At 50.9% G+C, this 25,240-nt stretch overlaps 8 protein-coding genes across 8 annotated transcripts; 5 read left to right on the top strand and 3 right to left on the bottom strand.

Annotated features, from left to right (window-relative positions):
- Positions 1 to 1,356: 1,356 nt before the first annotated feature.
- GT037_006260 (uncharacterized protein) lies at positions 1,357 to 6,586 on the top strand (the record flags this gene model as incomplete). Its single annotated transcript, XM_038931307.1, has 3 exons — positions 1,357 to 2,284; positions 4,354 to 4,420; positions 4,780 to 6,586. The coding sequence occupies 3 exons, from the start codon at positions 1,357 to 1,359 to the stop codon at positions 6,584 to 6,586; spliced, it is 2,802 nt and encodes a 933-aa protein (XP_038785804.1).
- Positions 6,587 to 8,635: 2,049 nt separating this feature from the next.
- GT037_006259 (uncharacterized protein) lies at positions 8,636 to 11,630 on the top strand (the record flags this gene model as incomplete). The annotated part of the gene is made up of 4 exons (XM_038931306.1): positions 8,636 to 8,833; positions 8,884 to 10,464; positions 10,875 to 10,912; positions 11,105 to 11,630. 4 exons carry the CDS (start codon positions 8,636 to 8,638, stop codon positions 11,628 to 11,630), a joined length of 2,343 nt encoding a protein of 780 aa, XP_038785803.1.
- A 1,794-nt stretch (positions 11,631 to 13,424) lies between these two features.
- Positions 13,425 to 14,980, top strand: GT037_006258 (uncharacterized protein; the record flags this gene model as incomplete). The annotated part of the gene is made up of 5 exons (XM_038931305.1): positions 13,425 to 13,716; positions 13,762 to 13,832; positions 13,880 to 13,991; positions 14,048 to 14,389; positions 14,445 to 14,980. 5 exons carry the CDS (start codon positions 13,425 to 13,427, stop codon positions 14,978 to 14,980), a joined length of 1,353 nt encoding a protein of 450 aa, XP_038785802.1.
- A 336-nt stretch (positions 14,981 to 15,316) lies between these two features.
- On the bottom strand, positions 15,317 to 16,303 carry GT037_006257 (sedoheptulose--bisphosphatase; the record flags this gene model as incomplete). The annotated part of the gene is made up of 1 exon (XM_038931304.1): positions 15,317 to 16,303. One exon carries the CDS (start codon positions 16,301 to 16,303, stop codon positions 15,317 to 15,319), a length of 987 nt encoding a protein of 328 aa, XP_038785801.1.
- A 499-nt stretch (positions 16,304 to 16,802) lies between these two features.
- On the top strand, positions 16,803 to 18,059 carry GT037_006256 (carbon-nitrogen hydrolase; the record flags this gene model as incomplete). The annotated part of the gene is made up of 1 exon (XM_038931303.1): positions 16,803 to 18,059. The coding sequence occupies one exon, from the start codon at positions 16,803 to 16,805 to the stop codon at positions 18,057 to 18,059; it is 1,257 nt and encodes a 418-aa protein (XP_038785800.1).
- Positions 18,060 to 18,297: 238 nt separating this feature from the next.
- On the top strand, positions 18,298 to 18,792 carry GT037_006255 (uncharacterized protein; the record flags this gene model as incomplete). Its single annotated transcript, XM_038931302.1, has 1 exon — positions 18,298 to 18,792. The coding sequence occupies one exon, from the start codon at positions 18,298 to 18,300 to the stop codon at positions 18,790 to 18,792; it is 495 nt and encodes a 164-aa protein (XP_038785799.1).
- A 1,379-nt stretch (positions 18,793 to 20,171) lies between these two features.
- On the bottom strand, positions 20,172 to 20,948 carry GT037_006254 (uncharacterized protein; the record flags this gene model as incomplete). The annotated part of the gene is made up of 1 exon (XM_038931301.1): positions 20,172 to 20,948. One exon carries the CDS (start codon positions 20,946 to 20,948, stop codon positions 20,172 to 20,174), a length of 777 nt encoding a protein of 258 aa, XP_038785798.1.
- An 806-nt stretch (positions 20,949 to 21,754) lies between these two features.
- GT037_006253 (pantothenate transporter liz1) lies at positions 21,755 to 23,513 on the bottom strand (the record flags this gene model as incomplete). The annotated part of the gene is made up of 5 exons (XM_038931300.1): positions 21,755 to 22,594; positions 22,645 to 22,996; positions 23,061 to 23,098; positions 23,149 to 23,231; positions 23,282 to 23,513. The coding sequence occupies 5 exons, from the start codon at positions 23,511 to 23,513 to the stop codon at positions 21,755 to 21,757; spliced, it is 1,545 nt and encodes a 514-aa protein (XP_038785797.1).
- Positions 23,514 to 25,240: the final 1,727 nt, after the last annotated feature.

Genomic DNA, 25,240 nt, shown 5'->3' with positions numbered 1-25,240 from the left:
GCGTTGTGAATGTGCCAGCAGACAGTGGAGCCAACGCGTGCGGGCCGATGAGATCATCAGCCAAGCGCGTCTCTAGCACATGTCAGGTCCAGTCGGCACTTCGGGCGGACTAATGCATCTGGCTGACATCCTGGAGAAGAGCTCATGTTGAACGTTGAATAGGTATCTTGGCCGTTGTGAACGATGAGTCCGAGATGTGAGGTTTAACGTCTGTGCAATTCATGTTGAGTTGTAGAGAGGTTCAAGGCCGCCAGTCAGCAGCCGCCATACCTCTCTTGCGATACTCCAAGAGACACATACATACACCCGGACTTGGAGAATCTACCGCACTGCAGCTGCAATGCATGTCTCAGTTCCATGTTTCAGCTCTCGTTAGCTGCATTTTGAGGGAGCTTTTGTGATAATACCATTCCCAAACGGTATACACTTGCAACTTCCAAGGCGAACAACTGCAGCTATAGCCTGTCACAGTCAGCCGTATTGATCCGGGCCTACTCCCCCGCCCAATCACTCCCCACAACAAAGACTATCTTAAGAGATCTACATATCCAGCAAGTCGGATGTGCCGGCTGTTGTTTGTGAACATATTTTGTTTGTTGACAGACATTCCATCGTAGAGAGCACGACAGTCACCAGGTCACGATATCAGCATTCCGCACAACGACAGACAAACGCTGTAAGAGTGAGCTCAGCACGCAGACACGGTTCCCCCATACTAAGCTTTGTTGGATCGACGGCTAGGACAGCTAGCCAAGCCTAAAAATACTATCAACCCGAGCAGGTGGGGTTTGTTCGTCTTATAGGCGTCGAGGCTGAGTCCGTCTCTCCAATGCCATCCCAGCATCTAACCAACCGCGCCGATTATTCCCAGCCGGCACTTCGGACTTACATTCTGTTGGCCTGAAAGCTTGCAGCACACACGTTGCTAGACAACGGGTAGCATGTCTGCGCCACCCCAGCCCTCGGCCAGCTCAAAGGACTACCCTCCCACTCCGTGTCCCTTTGCATTCTCCGCATAGCCTTTGAAGTGGTCAACTGCGTGCCACTTCATCGATTCCTAGGAATCTACCCAGCAGAAGGAATGATTGTTGCCTAAGGATACATAGTGTGCTTTCCCGCGTCATCGATTGGAGTACCAAGGTCACGCCTAAACCCCGTCTCGGCCCCGCATCTCCTGCTACTGGCTAAGCAAGTGGAGGATCACCACCACAATTCAGCTCCCGCATCGGTCATATCTAGGTGTCAGGCATCTCCGTCAGATTGCTGTTTCCTTACTGGTTTCGAGCCTACCACACCACTGCGGTCTGTCCATACGTAGCTAGGAGCTGCTCTCGTCAGCGCATTGTCCAAGCCGCAATGGCTCCTCTAGAAGACGAGTGGGAAACGGATGGAGACGAGGGCGAGACGCCACCTTGGGTCACTGAAATTGAAGACATCGATTCTTCTACCACTGCTCTTCCGGAAATCGTGTTGAGTATTGTCATCGAACCACTACCGTACACTGTGACGGGGTCGACTACGCCAACGAGTAGTGCATTTGAATCTGGCTTCACCGGCATTATGCCCCCCTCAGGTAGACCTCCCATGCCCAGTGTACGGCCTTTGGGATATCCGTCAGATCGCCCATGGCCGCCGTATCAACAGGCCTCTTCAACCACAGAAAGCTGGCAGACTTCCACATCAGCAACGACAGCATTTGCCGACCACATGGGCAGTTCGTCACTGTGGGCGACATCGACCTCAACATCGAATTTGAACTCCGAAGCGTCGCAATCACTAACCAATCCATATGGAGGGAGGCCCTCAGACTGGAATTTTTCACAAAAACATGTCAACAATGCACCAATGTATGCCGCTGCCGCGGTAATCCCAATTGTCGTCCTCGCAATCATAGGCGGGGTAGCCCTAGTTTGTTTGCGCAAGCGCAAGAGACGGAAAGCCGAAGCAATAGCAGCGCAGAGTGTCGCTCAAGAAATGAAGATGCAACCACAACCGAATGTGCGACCTTACATAGCACCACCACCACCAGGCTCACCACCGCCGCCAGCAATCTCTGTATCACGTAGCCCGCCCAACCACCTATTACCCCCAACGTCAACATCCAGCGCATTCCAACCCATCATCCTTGGGCCTATCGGCTCAGACTCTTCAAATGGCGCTTACCTCACTGGCATCGACACATCAGATATGGTGTCCATTACCTCCAACACTCACAGGCCTGTGGACAATCCGTTTTCAGACAACAATAGTCTTACTGAGCCGCCGCCGCCGTATAGACCGCATAGTGCTGCGCCGCCTAGCTTCACAACGAACTCAAGGCATAGCAGTTTGAGAGTAGGAGATTCGCAAACGAGGCTTATTGAAGGCGATCCGTTTGGAGATCCGGATGACGATTCTATTTCGGACTTGTCAGGACCGACTCAAGGCAGGGATGGGACAAGTGTTGTGTCGGACCTTTCTTATCAACGGTTCACATAATTGTCGCCATGTATCATTCGCTATTTTCTTTCTCGATGTATATAATACTTGCGAGATGTATGTCTAGTATCACTTCTCGGATCGTTTCCCTCTTCTCTTTCGTCAGGCGTTTGTCACGACATGGTATCAGGACTTCGTAATAGCATCATAGTGGTCATGGAATATATGAGCGACTTTATGAAAATCTGGGAACCTGATGCGAAACACTTTGACACCACTACCTCCATCTATGACGTAACCAGCACGTAGCCCAGAGTCGCTCATCTCGGCTACGCTGGGCCTAGAGCACAAGAAGTCTCGCGAGCAGTTCCTGAGACGGCCAAACTGCTCAACAATCCCACCCAGAATCCGATCCAATAAACTTACATGCTTGATCACCGGTAGATAGCGCAAAGCCACTTCCCCATCGTTCATGGCGCTGCGCTTACTTTACGCAGCAGGTGGTAAGGCAGTTTCTGGGAGTGCTTCCCTTTAGTTTGGATAGTTTGGGTACAATGTTACCAATGACAGGCTCAGGATCCAGGCAGACGAAGAGTTGAGTGAAGTAAAGGGCGAACGGTACCTTGCATGGAGGATGGGCGGCACTGCGCTAGGGGTGAACGGCTATCGAGATTCAGCTCAGATGTAGAGGGGTTTACTATCTTAAATCCGGAAAGTGCTGCTATCTATGGGCTTTTTTTCTCCGCAGGTTAAATCAAGCCAGTCTAGCCATGATGCGGGCCATGATTCGCCGGGAGCGGGCTACTTTTCCAGGTTCATGGGATTTGCATGATGACGGCTAGATTAATTATTCGGCGTCGCTTGCCAGCTGGCACTGGCGAGCAGTTTTGCCTTTGTTGCTTATTTTGCGGAGGTTGCTGCCCGATTCGTGAAGGAGGAACAAGGAGTGCAGGATGCGATGCTTGGAACATGGTGGATAGTTGGACGCTTGTCGAGGAGGTTGCAGAGGATAGTCGCGTGGTTGGACGAGCGCTGGGCCTCTGACTGGGTCGACGGGACAAGAAAGTCGGTTTAGCGTCGGCTTCTAGGCAAGACCTCAGCGTGGACCTGTCATTTCTACCCATCTCATCCTTACGGCACGCAGCACCCCAAGCCATGGTGCAGTTCGTTCCGTGTCCGTTCGTGACTTAGCTCATCGTTATGTACTCCTGGCGGAGCCTATCACCTTATTCGCTACTAGGTGCATCGGGTGGGTGAAGCTTCGCCTGGCTGGCTGGCCTGGCTGGCTGCGGCGACGACAAAGAGCCTCTCCCATGCTTCCTCCCTGCCCTTACCACCCAATTATGACAGCCTCGCTATATCGCCCTTCACGGCCCATGCGGGCTCGGTACCTGAGCTAGACGCTCCCGAGGGCTCAGGAGAGTCTGGCTAAGCAACGTCGCTCGTGCCGCAACTGCGTGTTGCTCGTGCTGCTGCGGGTCACGATCGGTACTATCAATTATTCATCTTTGCCGAACTACAACCTTTGCAACTGCAGCTTCAGTTTCCCCGGCCCCACTGCCCTGCCTAGTACGTGAAGAAACCTTTCACCGTCCTTGCTCACTGCAAAGCGTTACAGCGTGAGCAGACCGAAGCCTGCAGGACCCTCTTCACGACTGCGCTGTGCCTACGCCCCCTCGTCCGGTACCTGCATCTTCAACGTCTCACCACGCTGCCATAACCCCTGCTGCTGCTGCTGCTGCTACTGGATTGTACTACCCAACAGGTATCACAGCTACATCGTCTATCTGGCAGCCTTTACCCTCTGCCGTCCGCCAACAAAGAAGTCCAAAGACGTCCCAGCCAGGGCGCCTTTGTCTTCCCACTCAACCCCCGCCGAACGCCTCCCTCGAACCCGTCGACGACGTCTTATATCACACGCTACATGGTCTGTAGGGCAGGGCATTGTGTCAGGACTTTGCGTCATTGGGTTTGCTATGAGTTTGGATCAGCACATTCATGGGTACGACTTTCTTCTACGTTCCCACGTTCGGAACATGTACACTGTCTCCGCTGGTGCAACGAGCTTCATGGTGCACTATTCCCGTCGTCGGTGGCTTCTCTGCCAGACTATATCGGACCAGACATGGCTATCAGACAGACTATGTCCAATGAAGGTCTAGGGTTAGGCAGAGGGCAGGCAACACCGCACGGTTGTCTTTTGAAGCTCGTTGCATCATCCCTTGCCATGCTTCCCATCCTGTGCCAAAGATACTTTTCTTTAGACTCCCTTCCAATCCGTTCATAGATTGCACTTTTGGTTTTCCTCATGTCTCGGCTCGCAGCTGCAAGTGCCCCAGGCTAACGTGGGTCGCGTGCTAGATCGACGGACTGGCATCTACCAAGTCCATCCTCCACACCCAAATCGGTGACGTTCCCTGACGGAAGTCTCAAAACACCCAAGACTGAGACGTTTCCTCACTCGCACTTCCTCGACGCCTGGGCCACTCCACTACCTAATGGGCAGCACACCCCTGTGCAAACGCCCTCCTTCACACTGTCGACGCCTCTAGGTCGGCCGTCGAGCTCGTATAGCCAGCCCGTCCGCACACCCGAAGACCCAGAGTTCCATGTCAACCACTTCGCTCCTCAAAATTTACCTCTTCCGCCCGTCGACGCTTCCCGAAGACTGTCGTCGTCGCCGGACCCTAATCGGCTGAGGAAGGTTGGTTCACAAGGACAGTTTGGGTCACGTCCCGTCAGTATGGACTTTTCACACATGCAAACGCCACCTCCAACGAGGGACGCTTCGTCTAGGAGGAGCGTGCAACAAAGTGGCGGAACCGAGGTAGCCACTCCAGCTACTGTGGTGCATAGAACGCCCAGCCAATTGCCGGAATCATCAGGCGGACTCTTCAACCAGACTCCGTATGGTTTCGCCGACTTGCAGTACACTCCGCACATGATGCAGTTTCCCAGCCATGGGCCAATGTCTGCGCCGCCTATGCCTCAATCAAAGCTGTTCTGGGATCCAGCTAACGATGGCATGCAAATGGATCTGGATGTACCGCTAGGCGTTGATCCCTTTGGTCCTACCCCACATAGGCCACAGCACGATATGAACTGGCAGGCGATGAATCAAGCTAACATGATGCAAACGCCGGCATTCCAAAGTTTTCAAGCGTCTCCCATGCCGGCGTCTTTTGCAAACACCCCGTCACAGAGACAGGGTTCAAGACCTGGCTCGTTTGTGTATACGTCTGCTGGTGTTGACCCCAACATGCTGCTCAGCTTTTCAAATCCCGACATGACTTCTTCTTTTGGCAACATGCCAGATCATCCCATTTTGGACATGTCACGGCAACCGTATGAGACACAACTGCGCGATGCACAAAACGAGAGGGAGATGGCGAAGAAGTCAAGGAGTCAGCATTCGCGCAGCAACACAGCTTCTTTAACTGGATCGGCAGAGAATGCCAAACCTGTACTGCAGCGGAGCAATACAGACGGTGGGATAAGGGCAACCAAATCACTTGCGATGGATTCTCGGACATCTATTCCAGCCAATGCCTCAACGATACCCCGTCGTTCATCACCGCTAAAGCGTCAAGGCGGCGGAGCGCTCAAATCAATACCGGAGCTGAGAAGACCTCGGACAAGACTAATTATCGACGAGACAGGTCGAGCTCGGACAGAGACTGTGCACGCTGGAGATGACGAAGAGACTCCCAAGAATAAGCGGCAGACATCCCAGCAAGATCTTAGGCGCCAATACCCTGGGCTTTATGAGGATGATGAAAGCGAATCTGAAGACGACGAACCGGCTCCTGTCATCAGTCGGAACTCCTCCTTCGCCATGCCACAACCTGAACGCCGAGCTGCGAAACATGCTCGTGCAGATAGCGGCGGACTCGAAAGACCCGCTTCCTTCAAAATGGCACGATCCGTCTCTGCCTCGAGAGTTGCACCTGACGCTCTATCCAAGGCCTCATTTGAGACTCTTCGATCCACACGGAGGTCCGCCACCGACAATAACACCACCCGTCGATTCAGCGCGATGGACCGTCCTATGTCTTCCTCCCACCCCGAGGACCACCACATGCCCGATTCCTCCGGCGATGCCCTAGGTGCCCTGAAAAAGGTCGTAGGCGCTCGCCAACAACGCATTGGTAGGATAGCCACGCGCTGATTCTACACTCTTGTTACTGACAAGTTCAGAACGTGCGTCTCAAAATACACTTCTTGCTCACAACCAGCGTTGGGCTCAAGCCTCAGCCAACATATCCAACCTATCAACTACAAATCTACCTCATAATCACAACTACGACCCTTACTCTAACTCCTTCAACCACTCCCCATCTACCACCACCACCCCATCAACCGAATGTAGTGCTCGATCAAACGATAGCACACGTTGTGTTTGTGAAGGTATGGTGGAAGATGAGGGAATGCCGATGGTGCAGTGTGAGGTTTGCAACAAGTGGTTGCATCTTGGTTGTGTAGGAATGAGGGAGGAGTGGTTACCCAAGGTTTTTGTGTGTGCATTCTGCACAGGGACCGATGGGTTGGGCAGGGTAATGAGAGGAGGAGGAGCTGGAGATTCGCCGTTAAAGAACAAGAGAGGTTTTAAGTGAGGGTGGTGCGTTGGAATGGAGTGTTAATGCTGGTGACGGACTGGTCGCTGTGGCTCGGATAGCTTTTCGTAATGCATTGATGTCGGACTGAATTGAAGCGCTTGCTGTGCAAGCTTTTCGAGGGGTTGGAGTATGAGAATAATGACATGTATGATGTTGAGATGACATACTTTTCTGGTATCTGACATTATGGGAGTTTGTTGAATTGTACACTATATGCTTTTACTACATCATGTATGCCGGGTGCGCAACCTTCATACAGGGTTTGAGGACCTCGGGTAGCGTACGGTTGGTGAGCTTTTCCGACCACTTTAGCTTCTGCAACTTCCGGTCCTAAATAGGCTTCGTCATCTACTGGTACTTAGAGTAGTGGGAACATGGTGAATTGTTGCAGTTAAAAGTTCTTGTATCATCCCATCACGGAACTAGTGGTTGATGAAGACACGTCTTGGAAGCATGTAACGTGTACAATTTCTCCCCTTTGAAAGTCTTCACGCAACGTGACAAAACAGTGGTCCCGAATACTAGACATTCTCGATACCTCTTGCTTTTTTACAGTGCCATTACCAAGAGTAGCGGTAAAGCTCATCATGATGATCACTTGTGAGCTTAGAGGTTAATTGAGCATGACGACTACATTGGTAGAACCGCAACCTTGCCTATCTTCATGTCAATGAGATCGAACATGTATACTTGGCCACCATAGGCATTTCACTGTTTGGTTAACAGAAAATTGGACTACGGATATGCGCAACTCCGGATTTATTTCTGTCACGATGTGACTACCTAGGCATCTTCAACGTCATACGAGCTATCTATAGGATCATCTTGTTATTTTTTGACCTCTCGTTTAGTTTGCAAAACGTGAGCGCTTCCTCCTGGTGCTCTCATGGTCCGCAATTTTGGGACCCGTCGGTGTGACGTTCTTTTTGTCACTTCGATGTAAATTTGAATGTATAGGCCAGGTTAGAACCTACAATACTACAAAGTCAGAGCAGAAATTATATCAGTTGCTCGCACGCATTGATCACTGCTACAGAGAGGGGGCAAGCGATAAAAGTCGCCGACACATGTAAGGCTGATGATCCTTCGCGATAGGCGTAAACTGGGGCGAGGATTGACACGGTAGCCCCACTCTTGGCTTAACCTTCGTACTTCGTACATCCAGTCTCATTCCTTCCATTCTCGGTCCGTCTCGTCTTCATTTCGGCAATTAAGCAATTATCAGATGCTTCAACTCTCAAAGGTCACACCGCCCTTGCCGTTCCGTGATTGCTTAGTCCATTGTGTTGATTATCTACGGTACTTGGGTAAAGTGGGAGGCTGCAAAAACACTAACAGGTTCATGCTTTATCTGCTGCATACTGATTTAGCTCCGATAGGCAGGTGTCTCTTTCTGTAGAAGCACAAGCACATGATTGGCTTGATGCGTCCTCTCTGCCATCTCGGCGTACAACGCGTTTCTTGGATCACTTCGGCGGTACCTGATCGTCCGCATCTACGTTGCACTTCTGGCATGTACAAATAACCCATCGACCCAACAATGCGCGCCCGCCTCAAGGCCTGGCTTCTGCGGATCGATCTCAACGACAGTGTTGGTCGCCATGAAGACGATTCTCGTACTTGCGGCATACCTGCTTGCCCATGGAACGTGCGCGTGCGTTCCCGACTTTGCGGACAAGATACTGTCTGATCCGCTTATACTCCAATATCCGGCAGTGATTGCTGCATTCAAAAAAGTGCAGCAGAATCTCTCGTCGCTATATATTGACACTACTCGCGATGGACTTAGCTTCGCCGTCGTATGTACTAAGTTAGCTCTACCAAAAGATAGGTTGCTCACATACAAAAGGTTCATGCGTCAAGCCCAGAGCCAGCCTATACGTTCAACAACGGAACGCTGAAGTTCAATGAGACTGATCTCGCCCCCACTGGAGCGAATGAAGTGACCAGCGATTCTATCTTCCGCTTGATTTCCGTTTCGAAAAACGTCGCAATGGCATCCACTCTAGTTATCGAGAACCAACTGAGACGAAATTCATCTTCATCCTCATCGCTCCTTACCATTGACACGCCCGTTCGTCAATTACTTCCCTCATTTGCTCTGCCAGAGAATGACTGGAACAATGGCGGCAGTGAGATAACACTCCGCATGCTTGCAAGTCATACAGCAGGAATCCCGAGAGAAAGCTATAGTACTGGTTTCAACATGATTCTCAGTACCGGTAAAGCGGATGCGCCTACTATTGGATCGGCCTGGGCAGGCGAAAGCGCGCAGAATGTTATCGACGGAATCGCGACAAGGAATTTGATGTTCGCACCAGGACAGAGAGCTGCTTACTCCAATGCTGGACTGGGACTTCTCGGTGCCGCTGTCGCCGCTTACTACAATAATGTGACTTCTTCCTCTCTGACCTGGTCCGAGCTTGCGACTCAAGAATTGCTGTTGAGCCTGAATATGACGCATAGCTTTTTTGGAACCATTCCACAAGATCACCACCCAGATGTGGGTATCCCAGGCGGTGACAACTGGGCTGATCTGATCATAGGCGAGGGCTATGATCCAGCAGCCGGCATGTGGAGCTCCGCAAACGACCTGGCCAGTTATCTATATAACCTATGGCTTACTCCCGAACCCACGCTTATTACGCTGTTCCAGCGTCGCCAAGTCATGAAACCAAGTGTCATCCTTCCAGACGGTAAACAGCAAAGCGGCCCAGGATGGGAGATTGAGATCTTGCCGTTGCCGACGAGTGAAAATGCCAGTCTGGCGGAAGAAAGTAAAAAGACATACAGCATCTTCGGAAAGTCTGGTGACGGTGGAGGCTGGCATAGCTGGATTGACAATATACCAAACCTTGGATATGGTATCATCGTATTAGCGCAGCAATCTGGCCTGGCGGAATATACAGGAATATCGACGAGCATGATCAGAGCAGCTATGCATGACATACTTGCGCCTGCATTTGCGGAAGCGTTGAGCGAGAGAACAAAGGAACGATACGCAGGCTTCTATAATGCTGGCGAAGACACTGGACTAATCACTAATCAAGTTGGCGCTACTCTCTCAAACTCCTCCTCAACGTATGCAGATCTTGTGGTTCAAGACCAGATCCTATACCTCCGCTCCTTGATTGTGAACGGTTCATCGGCGCTTGAGGCTATAGACCGTCTGTCCTGGACTGCCGATGCACAGCCACGCTACTTCTCCACCCCACAGGGTGTTGTTTTAGAGCCGGCCGAAGGCGTAGGCGAGACAAATGAATTTGGATCTGGAGCGCAGGTTTGGAGGATGATATTTCCAGGACTAGAGACATGCGATTGGTTTGACTTCGACGGCTATCAAGACAACAATGGATGGCCTGTGAGCAAAGTCGTCCTACTTGAGACAAATGCGGGAGTTGAGTTGCATTACCCGCCATTCGACATTGTGGTGAGTCGGATGAGGATACACAAGTAGAATGCCTCGCCGACATGTCATGCGGGTACCTGGCTGCGAGTCGGTGCAAGGTTGAGGCCTTGTCATTGAGTTAGTCATCCGCTTTCGGCATAGTCTTGTCGTCACGCGAGGATCCGTCTTATCGTTTAATGTCTCCCTCGGACACCACTCAACGTCTAGATCAACAACTTCCACTGTTAGCATACAACACCAATCACTGCCTCATAAGTTTTTTTCAATGCAAGAATTCAATATCAACCCCATACAGTTGACTGCCCTCTACACACAACCCAGCTCCACAAACTGACAGGCCTATCGACATGGATACTCATACCGCCCACGCTCGTGCTATAATCGACAATTTCCACAGAAATGTAGCTGAAGCAGAAAGACAACAGCGCCAGCTCCAGACTAGAGATAGTGAGCAGGAATTCCACGACATGTACAGTCCATGTAACCCTTCGTCGACTTTTCACGATCTTCAGTGTGGCCATCGGATTCAGACTGAGTACACTGCAAGCTGTGGCGTGACCTGTGTGCATCCCATGCAAGGCCAGCCGTTCGCATGCCCGAGTTGTCTGATTGATGTAGTACGTGCGGAAGTAGCCCTAGACAGTCTTACTCTTGGATCCAGTAATGACACTGCCATGGAGGGTATCGAGTCGATTGAGGACAGAATACAGCACTTCGCCAACAACTACGTCGCGGCAATGTTGAGGAGAGATTACCGAGGATGTAAAGCAGCTTCCAAAATCGAGGAACCTCGCATGCAGTTCTTTGACCAATTCATGCGGGAAGATGGCTTTGGAGGAGTGGAAGATACGCCTTCTGATGAAAAGACAACGAAGCCTCGAAAACGTCCCGGTACGGCGGTTCATAAGAACCTAGCCAAGGTGAATAAGCCATATCGAAAGCAACACGGCAGATGGGATTATCGCGATCCGATATCAAGCGATGGAGTCTCTAAAGCCGTGTTGCGCAAGATTCCGGGTGACGATGAGGCAGAGGACACAGATATAAGCCAAGGAATAGTAGGCGACGCTATAGGAGTAGGGCGTTCTGAACAGTCCGCTGACGCTGGTGTCGATCTTGCTCCGCAGAAAGAAGCAACCGAGGCTGTACGAAAGGCTATGGAGGCATTCGCCTTACTTTCGACCTAGTGAACAACCAGCACACATATGTCGTTCATAACATAGCCACAAGAGAACCACGACCATGCTGTGAGCCATGCCGCATACCAGCGAAATATCATCTTAAGGTAGTCATTACTGTGTGATGTCGCGCGTTGTTGCCGGAAGTGCATCAGCTAGAGAATGCATCAACGCTGGGGAAAACTCAGAAGCCTCCATAGATGCTATGTCGAAAAGGGGCGCGAGCAAGATATGGCAAGCCGAAGTAAAATCTGCGTCCCTGTCTGGGCGTACAGGCCTATGCGCCGTGATGATGTCAGTTTTGGTCAATACCTACGTAGATTCAATCCATTCCCATAGTCTTCAATACATCGCTCAATCATAACCAACACGCACGTCCATCCATCTTTCCGAACCTTACAGCAGATACCGACTCTTTACTATAATCTGTCGCCGAGTTTGCGCGGGTCACTTCTCGTCACGAGCACATACCAGTCGCGTAGCTGCAGATCCCTAAAAATTGAGTTTTGACATGGTAAGTCCCACAGGAAGCGCAACCTTATAGATAGGGTGCAAAACTTCCCGGGTCAAGACGACATAGCAGCAGCCGTTCGTTGGTCTCTGTAGGGCCTTTTGTGGGGCCTAGTAGGTTTGAAGTGTTGCTATTGAGACACCAAGTAGCCTTGGCCTGGATCTGCCACGAGTAAGTGGTAGTAGCCCTCATAGGGCGACTGAGTCTTTTGGTGCCTATGCCAATTGGAAACATTGCGATCTCAGATTTTTCGTCCATTGCGAAAATCTCGCCTGATGTGGTTGTGCATCATACTGTCTATTTGATGGAGCTTCCCATGGTTGCAAATCCCCTTCATGATCGCCAGGGTCTTGCCTCAATACTGGGGCGTCAATCCGCTTCAGCCCACGTGCACTCGACACGCCAACACTGAACATGAATACGTTCAAATCCAAACGTGCAGTGTGGGTCACTGATGATTCAATGCAGCATGTGAAACACAGTCACGTTGAATGCCCTTTGCCATCAACGCGAAACCGAAGTCAGGGTCATCCACGACGAACGACTACCAGCCGTTATTCAGTGGAGTCGTTGCAGATCGGCAGACACGGGAAGTATTGAAAGCTTCTAGCTCGACTAGGTGGCATCGGCAATCCTACCCCAAGAGTCGCTTCTCAAGCCCCCCCATACGCTCGTGTGGATCATTTACCGTTATAGCGGGTCGTGTACATTCCCCAACACCTGCGACAGCGACACTAACAAGCTTTCATGTTACACATGCCACGTGTGCGATCGATGCTTTCCGCACTCATGAAGATCGATGATTAGCGCCGAGCAGTGCACGACGCTCCGTGGTCGAACGCAGGCACCAAGTACATTCCTTGATGTGCACCTTCGGGATTCTACAGCATAATTGCGCGGTCTACACACAGGAGTGTTACGACGTAGTGAGCACTTCGAAGCTGACTGTACATGGCTCAACCCTTCAGCGCACCCGATTTTCACCGCAGTTGCTGTGGAAGCCTCAACAAACGAAACCTAATTATGGCTGCAATCGGCGAAGTCGTCAATGTACGCCATACATGCTTAGGTGCAGCGGCAGCGTGGCGTGAGTTTCTCCCCTGGTGTTTGGACTAGAGGTGTGCGGGAAGACCTGGTCCCCACTTACCACTAGCACGATCAGGTCTTGGGCCTCTCTCTGACTGGCGTATACATGTGCCTCATATCCCGGTGGCTCTCTCTGTTTGCGGTGGCCGTTCCTTACCTCACTCATCCTGACAGCCGTACCTGTCACCACGGCGGTATACCCCAATATGGACGTGAACGTTTTAGGATCACATGCCAGCCGGCTTGTTGCTCGAGCTGGTGGTCTACACCCTCCACCAGAAGTTCTCCTCAGTTGGCCCAAACCAAATTATGTCGACCCAGAGGAAAGAGGTTGGGGGACACCAATCGTGCTCATGGTGTTCTTGGGTATATCTTTCCTCGTATACTGCGCGCGGATGTGGGCAAGACTGGCTATATCAAAGAACACTGGACTGGACGATATACTGGTGAGCATAGCAATCCTGCCGCTATTTGGTTTGACCATTTCCACTGTACTCGGTAAGCATTACCTCACCTCCACATTAACGTTACTGACTGGCAAAGGCATTCGCATCTATGGCTTTCAATGGCACGTCTGGGACCAGACTAGGGAGACCTTAGTCACGACACGAGAAGTAGGCTTGTATATTCTGCTGTATTTGAAGGCATGCTGACGTATCAGATCGCCATGGCAATCGAACTCAACTACATGTTATCGACAACGTTGGTCAAGGTGTCAATCCTCTGCTTTTACCGCCGTATTGGCGATCGTCTTACAAACCAGTTCATCTACTGTAAGTGAACACAAGCAACCGACATGGTATACTCAAGTACTGACATGTCATCACAGGGGTCTATGGTACCATCGTCTTCTGCATCGTCTACGGAATCGTCTTTACCTTCGCCATCGTCTTCACATGTACACCAGTAGTGGGATTCTTCCGCCTCTTCGACATCGCCTGGAGACTGCAGCATGAGTTGACATGCCGCAACGAGGGCGCCCTGATTGTCGCATGCGCAGCCATCTCGTCCGTACAAGATTTCGTCATCTGCATGCTACCAATACTCTTGATTTGGAACCTGAAGATTGGCAAGCGTCAGAAAATGGGGTTGTGCGCCATCTTTGGCTTGGGAATGATAACATGTATCTGTGGTATTCTGCGCACGTTCTACGCCACAAAGCTTTACTACTGTAAGATCATCACTCCATCCCAAGATAAAACAAGAAAAACCAACTGATTGACCAGTCACCTACGATATCACCTGGACAGCATACTCTGGTTGGGTTTGGACAACACTCGAAGCCCAACTAGCTGTCATCTGCGCCTCAGGTCCCTCACTCAAGGTCTTCTTTATCCGCTACTTTGGCACAGATACCACAAGGGTCGGATACTCTCAGACTGGCACACCAAGCAAGTCCTTTGGCCCGTCATCAAAAACGAGGTCCGTTGGATTTGACGCGAAGATATCCCAACACTCAGCGCAGCAATCGCAATGCACTGCTGGTTCGATTTGCGACGATGTCCCGCTGGAGGGCATTCATATCAATCATAAGTTGGATGTCAAGGTAGAAGAAAGGGATGATTGTAGTCAAGTCAGCTTCGCCAGTACGAAGGCTCTCACCGCTTTACCAATGCCGACACAGCCAGGGTGGCGGGGAAGGGCAGATTGGGTCGATGGCTGCAGGACGGTCTGCGCGGCGCTCCGTCCTGGTAGCAGAGGCACGTCAGGGAGTCGCAGCCGGACTCGTGAGGGTGACGTCGAGGCTGGCAGCGCATTTTGAACATGACCTGGACGCCCAGCAATCACACACCCGCTGCGACGAATAACATAGGGGCCCATTGCCGGAGGCTTGTATGTTTGTTCTGCCTCGTTCTGGATTTTTGCATTCACGCGGCTTAGATTTGCACATCTTCTCTTTTCTTTAACATGGATCGCACAGGATATATACCCATTCTTTTTTTATACGGCGCTGGCGGCATCATTAAACGACTAGAAGCACTCTGGTATATAGATATCGAATTATATTCCAGCATTTTGGTCCAAGGACACTATTTACAATCACTGCACTCTTGACTATCTTCTCATACGATCATTCCATATCAGGAATTCTGGTATTCTACTCCAACAACGCCTTCCTTACAGCCTCAACCTCGTCTTTGTTCCCACAAATCAAACCACCCCTCTCATCCGTATCGTCAATTGGCGTCTCCAACACCCTCTTCCCCGTTGCAGAATCCAAAGCCGCACCGCCCGCACACTCCATGATTAGCGCAATGGGCGCCAACTCGTAAAGTCGCCTCAGCTTAGCTTTACTCTGTGCTGTCACCGGAGATACATAAACACCATGGCCTTTAACCAACGCATGCACAACATCCGGAACAAGCCCACCACTATACCGCAAAGTGTATTTTTGGGTAATATAACGGTTGATGAGATTGAGGTATCGTTGGTCCTCGGCCGCTGCGCGCATATTTGCAGGAGCAAAGTACCGGGTTTTCACTTCAGAGGCTTGCGTTAATTTGACTTCTGGGCGAATGACTTGCATAGTTCCGTCGTCTGCGTATCCGACTTCAAAACACGATCCCTCAGTACCTGGTAGACGAATGGCGACAACAGCGGTTGTACGTGGGCCCAGCACACCCAGTATAGAAGCGATTTGTTTATCATTAGGGGATTGGTGAAGAGCTGAGGCACCTTCCCAGACTCCAACGATGGTGCCTACACTCCAGTTTGGCGCGATGATTGAGGAGCCGTCCAAGGGGTCGAAACCTAGTGTGTAGACTTCTTTTCCTTGATTTTCGCTTCTGCTAACGGACTCTGAGGATTTTTCAACGGGATCTTCCTCGCTAGATGCTGTGACTATGGAGGGACAGGAGGAGATGGTCTTGCGGATTGCTTCTTCAGCTAGGACGTCCACATTGAGTTGGTCGTCACCGAAGGCGTTTGCGGTACCGACTTGAGTTACCGAGGGGGAAGTACGAAGGTGGCCTGCTATGGTGTGGATTGAAGCGAGGAGTTGAGGTAAGATGGAGTCGCGAAGTTGGGGATAAGACGATGGGACAAGGGAGTTGAGATGCGTTCGAAGATCTGTTGATTGCGACATGTTGGATGTGTGTTCGTCTATCGTCTTTTGGGAGATATGGATTTCTCAGATGGGAAGGATTTTTATCGTCACAAGTGAAGTTCTATCAGGAGAAAAGAAATCCTCGTCTGCTAGTGCTTCTCTGACTGTGACGTCGTGGTGTGGAGTTGCGGAAGCTCCGTCCCTGCAGAGCTCCACAATCATCCACATAAACACTGATTGTCTTCTCAGCTCTACCCGCGTCTTCCTTCATTCTACGACACTGAATACACCAGCCACATTACACGTGATACCTGGTAGGAATGACTCCACAGACGTTGAAGATGCCATTTGGCTATTCAAGGTTATTCAAGTTGGGGGTCATAGCGGGGTAGCTTTGGGAGCTTAGCTCCCTGGTGCGTAGTCATCACGACAAGCTTCAGACACTCGTACATCGTATCTTTTCTTCCCTCTTTTTTTTTCTTGGAGTTTACCTGATCTTGGATCGCGCACTTATCTAGGCGTCGTTTTCATCCTCACAATGCCACAAACGCTCAAGATCGCGTCCGCGCAAGCACGCACCCTCACCACAACCGCCGAGACCCTCGCTGCCCTCGAAGCGACCACAAAGCGCGCCGCCTCTCAGGGCATCGATGTCCTCCTGTTTCCCGAAGCATACTTGGGTGGATATCCTCGTACTTGCTCTTTTGGCGCTGCGGTTGGTGCTCGCGCACCCGAAGGTCGCGAGCAGTTCCTTCACTATTTCCACGATGCTGTCGATATGGGCGACACACCGAGCGGCGCTGGGCAAGATTGGCTAGATCGGAAGCTCGAACTGCCAAAGGGGAAGGAATACAGGGGTGACGGGACAAGAGAGGAGTTGGAAAGGATAGCGAAAGAGACCGGCGTCTTTGTTGTCACTGGAATAGTGGAAAAGTCGGGTGGCACACTTTACTGTGGGGCTGTGTTTGTAGATCCGAAGATGGGGATATTGGGGAAGAGAAGGAAGGTCATGCCCACCGGTAGCGAGCGGCTGATCTGGGGCTTTGGAAGTGCGAGTACGCTGAGGGCAGTGACAACAGAGATCAAAGGTGTCAAGCTGTGTATGGGATCAGCGATATGTTGGGAGAACTACATGCCTCTGCTGAGACAAAGCTTGTATAGCCAAAACGTAAATCTGTGGTTTGCACCGACAGCAGATGCGCGCGACGCCTGGGCGTCGCTGATGCGGACCGTAGGCTGCGAAGGCCGATGCTTCGTCGTAAGCGCAAACCAATGCGTCAAGAAGAAACATCTCCCGGAGTGGATCTCAGGTCAGGTGCAGTCGCAGAGCAATGGGGACGGAACTGGAGTCGGCAGGAGGATATCACAACAGGGCAGTGGGGCCGCTGGTAGACGGCGAAGTACCATCACGAAGACACAAGAGGGCCACGAGATTTGTCTGCCAATCCCGGAAGGCCAAGCGTCGGCCACGAACGCTGACTCTTCAGCGATTGACTCTTCGTCGGTTGCAGAAGATCCACTTAGTCCCAAGCAGCAGCCCTTTGCGCAACCCCAAGCATCGTCCACAGACGGAGAAGAGTTTGTTTCTCGCGGCGGCTCTATGATTGTATCACCGCTAGGCGATGTGCTTGCTGGACCGCTGTGGGAGGAGGAAGATGAGCTGCTCGTTGCAGAAGTCGACTTCGAAGACTGTGAGCGTGGCAGACTCGACATGGACGTTGCAGGAAGCTACTCGCGCATGGACAGCTTCAAGCTTCGCGTCGAGGGTCTTGATTTGAATCCGCCTCCGATGTAGACATTGTGAAACTCGACAATGGACCTTTCGTAGGCCTGGACTATTGAGTTATGTTTGCATCGTCGCTTTGTGTGTACGCTTTGACCGCGGCTTGCGCAAGACTCACTGTGCAATTGACCAGCCAATACTTGCGAGGATTTAACCAATCCAATGCTCCCCCACGATCTGTCATCGCACATAACCTATCGCACGATAAAGCAATTAGTCCGACTACCTGCGGGCCAACGTCAACGACATAATGGCTCCTCATTTCATCACGAAACACATCATGCAATGTTCTGGGACACCAGTCCACAAACTAACCTGCACCCACACCATCCACGCTTCCTTTCTACAACCGACAACCTCCTCAAAATGTGCCCCTAACTGCACTGCTGTTAACCTTTCCACCACCGCCGAACCCTCCTTTCTTTGTCCCACATGCTACGAGTCCACCCTCCGCGACGAATATCAAGATTTTGTAAAGCGCTGCATGGAAAAGGCCAAGGAAGGTGGGTGCAACATAGAGATATTCGTGAGTGAGCTTAAGGAAGATTACGAGCATGAAAAATTGGTAGGGAAGGAGTGGATGAAGCAGGTTCATACCTGGTGTACTGTTTTCCTAGGTCACAAGAGTTTCGAGAAATTGGTGAAGGAGAATTACAGACGGAAGGTGGAGATGGAGAAAATGAGGGCTTGCAAGGCTGTAGATGGGGAGTTTGAGGAAGAAGTAGAGCTATCTGCTGCATGCTGATGAAGGGAGTGCCTAATTAAGGTTTGTTGACGTCGGCATGGGGTGCCTGGAATGATATTCAAAGTCGCACAAGTCACCGTTGCTTTCACCATATTCAGTGAGAATACGCTGCTTCAACATATCGAAATAGTGATATTATAGTGCGCCCATAGTCTGCACGCTACCATATTGCGTGAGTGCCTGATGCGCAGCCAACTGCTAGATACCTCCTCGCGCTGCAATGTCGGGAGACCCATAGCTTCGGAGACAGTTGAAGCAATATGACCACACCATGAACATTTGCATGCACCTGAAATAGACGGGAGACTTCTGTGATATGTGAGTGATAGTTGAGCTCGCATTCTAAGGTGCGGAGCGGATAAGAAGGCCGTGATCGCAACGAGTGAGTGCTACGTCATTGACCAAAAACTTGACATGGGACAAGCCCAAAAGACATCCCAACAGTAAAGATAGCTGTAGATAAGATCAGAAGCAAGAAAAAGAAGAAGAAGACTTGTCAAAGGACATAGACCGAAGCCAGCATCTCGTGATTGCTTAGCTGCCGAAATGGAGGTAAGACGACCCGAGAATGGATAGAATGAGGCTGGATGTCCACTCAATCGGAGTAGGTGCTTTAGCTTGTGCGGGGTATGCACTCCCAAAAGCATGCAACGAAGTTATGAGTATCGCCATCTACCACTCGCGTCTTATTTGATATGTGACACACATCATATATTGGATTGGTCCAAAAACTTTCATCAAATTCCTTATCGGAGTCTTGGCGCAATGGTAGCGCGTTGGTTTTCGGCTTGTGCCTGATGTCACCAAAGGTTGAGGGTTCGGTAAGCTTCATCCATACGTTCAAACTCGAAGTTCTTTCCACTAACAAAAATCTCAGAGCCCCTTGGACTTCGAGTTCTGTCCTTTGACAAGTCTTCTTTTTTTGCACTTTTGCACTTTTGCACTTTTTTGCTCCACTTGCGACAAGCTCATGGAATGTGTGCCGAGGTCGCTTAGCAATCGAAGTATGGCGCGCCAATGCCTACAGTCCTCTCCGACTTTGACCCATCAGGAGGCCCCACGCGAGACTGAAAACTTTATGCAATTGTTCCCCGAGTGCATGATGAGTGGGCTTTTCACAATTTGTTGTTAGTAATTTGTTCGCTACATGCTGCTCAACTGGGATGTTCGGCAGTGGAAGATCACATTTTGGTATCTTCATCGATGGCTTGAACAGATGGTATAAACAAGGTGATAGACATGGATATTTCTTACACAAAAGTTTTCTACAAACGCTTCCATACAAGCAAAGTTACCATACGCCAGATCCATGCAATCGCTAATAAACAAGACGTAGTGCATGCGCCCAACTAACGCTCAAGTAACAAGCACTGACAGCATTAATTCCGCGGCTTCCTCCATAGCTCCTCCGGATCCAGTTGCCGTCCTGGCGACACGCCATTACTCGGCTGCGATCTGGAGTATTCGATACCACAGGCGCCTCGGTCTAAAGCAAGCGTGTTCAGGTCCCAATGAAGTTGTTCCTCAGGGTCTGTCGCTAAGCTCGTACGCGTACGTCCTTGGGGCTGGTACGACGCTTGCTCGACGTTCGAGTTATTGGACGCCATTAGCGAAAGTGACAGAGAGTCGAGCTCAGTTGCAAATTCCATCTCTTCTTTGCTAGCTTCTAGTGCAGAGCAAATATTACTCGGCCGAGTCTTAGATTTGAGCTCCAGCTCATACACGCGCTGGTCACGCGAGAATTCTGCTTCGAGCTGTCGGTGTTCAGCGTACCACTGCTCATACTGCTCCTTACTCATCTGCTCCATCGGTGGATAAGTCGCGTTGTGTTGCGTCTGTCGCTCTTCCCAGATTTTTGCTGCTTCTGCTTGAATGCATTCGTTGCAAACGAAGGGTGCATCTACTGTATTACCATACGGTTCGATGCAGTTTGCGCCACAATCCTCGACTAGGTCTGTACGAATGCGATGTGAACAGAGAAGCTGATGGTACAGACGACCTTGGCATGGCGCGAATCGCTTGGAACGAATGTTGTTAAATGAGGAAACAGGTATTTGCTGCGATGTCGACGAAGATGCGAAATGTGAGTTGGTACTTTCGTCGGGAGTGCTAGTCCAGCCCCATCTACACGCCATAACGAGGTTTGCGTGAGACATGGTATCGTCGGAAACTGTGGACGTTGGCATATTCCGAAACGCACTGTTCGAGAAATCCATGTCGAGGTTGTGGATCAAGTTCGCAGTGGGAATTGCGGGTGATGTGCGGGTGGCGTCAGCTGACTACGCGTGGTTGCCTTGAGTGGTGGCGGCTACGAATACTGTCGATGTGTCCAAAGAATGGAATAGTCGATGGTATGGACGATGCAACGCGACAATGATCAAGGACCGAGTTGAGTAATCGGCGTTGTTCGTTCGACGGCGTGAAGGTGCATCGTATGTGCACAGGGCGCTCCAGTGGTGTGACGCTAGCTATCGCAAGGCGCTCAATCTACAGTCAGTCGACAGTGAGAGTATATTTAGTGACTTCAGTGAAGCGGGCCGATAGTAATGGGTCGCACGAGTGTGCACTTGAATCCTTGATAGATGATGTGCTGCCGGGGCCTGATGTGCAGGCGGATAAAAGTTGGTGAGTCGCGACGCGCTGGCCCAAGTTCGCGATGGGAGCTAAGCCTTGTACGGGCCGATGACGCTGTAGAACCTTGGAAGCTTCTAGTCTCGCCAAGTCAGCATCCAGCCACTCCTCGAGCTTCACAAAAGTAACACGAGTAGTTCTGATTAAGATAAATAACAACAGAAACGCGAAGAGGCAGCTTGTCGTCTCAGCATTTTGTATGTGTCGTCATACAGGGAGATGCCCAGAGAAGGGGGTGGCAAAGAAGTAAAACAGGGGGGGTCAATTGATTGTACCACTGCTCATCGCCTCTCTCAATTTGTCTACCATACGACCTACAAATTTCAAGTCTCTAGACCAGGAACCTGAAACCTCGCTCCGCACCAACTCCTGGGACAGCGTTGATCGCGCCTTCAACGTGTTCTCCCCGTGCAAGTTTCTTGTTCAGCCTTCCCAGGATGATCCGCATGATGACCGTCATGATGATGGCCAGTGCTGCAGTTGCGCAGTCCACACTGAGTGGTACCGTCAAGTCCGGCTGTCCACTCTTCGGCTGCGGGTACATATAACTTGCATAAATCGAACTAGTATTACTGATCGCGTTGATGAAAGCTAGTGCAGCCGCTCTCTTTGCTGGCGGACGGGGTAAAGAATTGGAAATCCAGGCCAAAGCGACAACGTAGCCAGTATAGACACCAGGGACCATCAGCATCATGGCGACGTAGCGGGGTGCGGTAGCTGTTGTAGCTGCAGCCAGGATAAAGGCTGCTACACCCACGCAGAGTGGGAGAACAATGTGGAAGAATCGTTCGCCAGTGCGGTCGGCATGCCAAGCGTTGAGGTAGGTCGTGATAACTGCCAGGACATAAGGTGGCGCTGTCAACAACAGCGTCTCGATGTTTGGGTATCCAAGGGTTTTGACCACTGTTGGGAAGAAGTTGGTAACACTCGCTGAAGACACAATCGCTAGAAGAAGAATGGTGAGCACCCAAGTCTTGATATCGAGCAATGCGAGCTTTAGGCCGTGGAAGAAGGTCTGTGACTCTGCGGACACCCAATCGTCTTCTCCAACATCTTCCTGAAGTCGGTACACGGCAAGTTGGCGCTCTTCTTCCGTGAGCCAGGAAGTAGTTCGAGGGAAGTTAGGCAGCATCCAAAAGGCTCCAAAAGCGATCGCAACGGTAATGACACCCTACAGAGTCAGCACTTGACATATGTACTCACATCGCTTACGACACTTACTTCAATTATAAAAACCCAGCGCCAAGCTCTTAGACCTTGCGTACCGTCCATATTACTCGTGATCCCCGCAGTGATTAGACCACCAAACGCTCCCGATATCAGACTCCCAGAGTATAGCACCGCCGTCCTCAGACCCAGTTCTTTCCTTGTATACCAGGCGCTAAGGTAAAACAAGCATCCTGGGAAATATGCGGCTTCGATGAACCCGAGGAAGAAACGGCACACCACAAGTCCAGCGAAATTCTGGCATGCGCCGGTAGCACCAGATATGATACCCCAGACGATCATGCATGTAGGCAGGTATATGGCCGGTTTGCCAGTCTTATTGAGGAACAAATTCGAGGGAATTTGCCTAGATGTAGGTGTACCCAGTCAGTATTTGTCACGCATGCAATTTACAACGGGGAGCTCCCTACATAAGGATATAGCCGACGAAGAGAATGGAAACGGTAGTCTATCGAAATCAGTGAAGTGCCATCTTTATGTGATTACATCAATACGCACTTGGTATTGCACGCTCGTGAGCTCCAGCTCATCTTGAAGACCTGCTAGGCGAACGGCAGCGATATTATTCCTGTCGAGGTAATCTAAGTTTTATTAGCACTGTCTTCACATAGTCTCAGCTGTCGAGGCATACTCATAATATACATCAGGATAATCATCGGCAACAACCTCGTATCGATCTTCCTCCTCATCTTCTTCTCTGCCTCAAATCTTTCCTCGCCGCTCATAGCGGCGACTAGCGGCGGCGCAACAAGCTTGCGATGTCCATCCACGGCCCCATTTCCAGCTTCGAGTGTCGTGGGCGCAATCTTGTCATCGGAGATTTGCTCAATCGAAGGTTTTTGGTCGTCAGTAATTCTCGCCATGATCGCTGTATCAGCGCGTGACGGGCGACTTGGTGAGCCTGTTCTTGTAATATACAATGTGCGACGGCGTTAGGCGCAACGATAAGAGACACCAAGCAACAACGCGGGGCCCCAAGCTTCCAGTTATACGAAGCTTGCCGTACTTCCAAGCATCTGCAGGGGTAGCTCGCGCCATTTACGTCGTCCAACCTCAAAAGACACATCGACGCACACCCATATCACGTAGCCAAGGGACGGTAGCCGACAACCGTACAGGAATGTCGGCCCGCCGCAGAGATCAGCATCTCACGGCAACGGAACATGACATGCGATTCGTCAATTGGGGTATCAGTTAGTCGTAGTAATAAGCTGATGCAACGGTGTGCATGCGACACGGGCTGGGTGTGGTTTAGTACCCGTTGGTGTTGGAGGATAAATGGACATGCGGGGTGAAGATCGACCGAAGCGTCATAGGCTAGCGCCACGAATCCGGGGTTGTGCACGGCTTATGGAACGGCGGTGTTGCGGTATTCGCTCATCTTGCGAAGCAGTTTCTGAACACCAAGTTTAGAAAAATGGAACGAAGGAACAACCTCAGTCTTGCGATAGACGGTGCTTGCTTGAGCTTCTTCCGTTCACGGAGGTTCTTGCCGATCTGCTCGAGGTGTCTGGTCGGCAGCGTTCTGCCTTCCATCCATGGATACCTTCACCACATACAAGGGAAAAATTAAACAGGTATAGAAATAATAAGCCCAGCTTTGCAGCTTACGTTAGCTTCTAACAAGAAAACTAATAAGAATTAACAGTGTTATAGACTTCTAGATCTTTGATCTATATCTACGTATATATCAATATAGTTTATTATAGTAGCAAAAGGTACTACCTAGGTATGCTCTGAAGAGATGTTTAGTCCCTCTCTTTGATGTAGTTCTTTGAGAATCTCTTCTAGGCTCACCAGCTTTAGCTACTTGCTTGACGTGCCCAGACACCCAGTGACGGCTCCTCTCTTCTTCGCGACCACGACACCCGCGTCGTCCGGCTCGCCAAACCCGGCCACCCCACATGCCTCAATGGCGTCCAGCAAGGGACTGACGAGTGAGACGCTAATCAGCGGCAACAAAGCCCAGCATGGTCATCAAGGAAAGATGCAGATACGAAGGGATGAGGGCCTCATCCTTAGTAATCGTCTAAGGGGAGAACGCACCCACCCCTGTGGAGTGGACAGTGCTCCGCTCTATCTTCTTCAAGCAGCACTTGTGCGCCAATCCCAGATATCGGCCATATCAGTCAGGAGCAGCCGCTTTTATTGTCGCTGTGAGGGAGTTTTCCAGGCCGGTCCTTGAAGTATGAAAGGTAACGGTCTTGATCCGGAGTTTGGATGGTCTCACCACCAATGCCTGATCCTTCCATAGTTTCGTACAGTATGTGGTGGATGACCGGGGCATAGATCTTCCGATGGTCTTCCAAATCTACAAACGCAGTCCCGCCTTGTGGCATCTATGCATGGTGCCCTATACCGGTCTAGGTGCCGTCATGGAGTTCAGCGGGTCTGAACTGAGAGCTTAAGCTAAGCGTAAGGAAGACCTGACGGGCGACGTGAAGAAGCTCCTCATGTATTTGAGACGTATGCGAAAGGTAAGAAAAGAACAGTAAGGGAACCCAGAACAGGAATACCGTGCCACAAACCACACATTCTGGCTCTATCATCGTCCACCGAGACGAAGAGATCCCCGACGACCAGGACGCAG

The sequence above is a fragment of the Alternaria burnsii genome, assembly GCF_013036055.1.
Source record: "Alternaria burnsii strain CBS107.38 chromosome Unknown 752, whole genome shotgun sequence".
In the NCBI taxonomy this organism is placed as follows: domain Eukaryota; kingdom Fungi; phylum Ascomycota; class Dothideomycetes; order Pleosporales; family Pleosporaceae; genus Alternaria; species Alternaria burnsii.
This window is presented reverse-complemented; position numbering and strand designations above follow the sequence as displayed.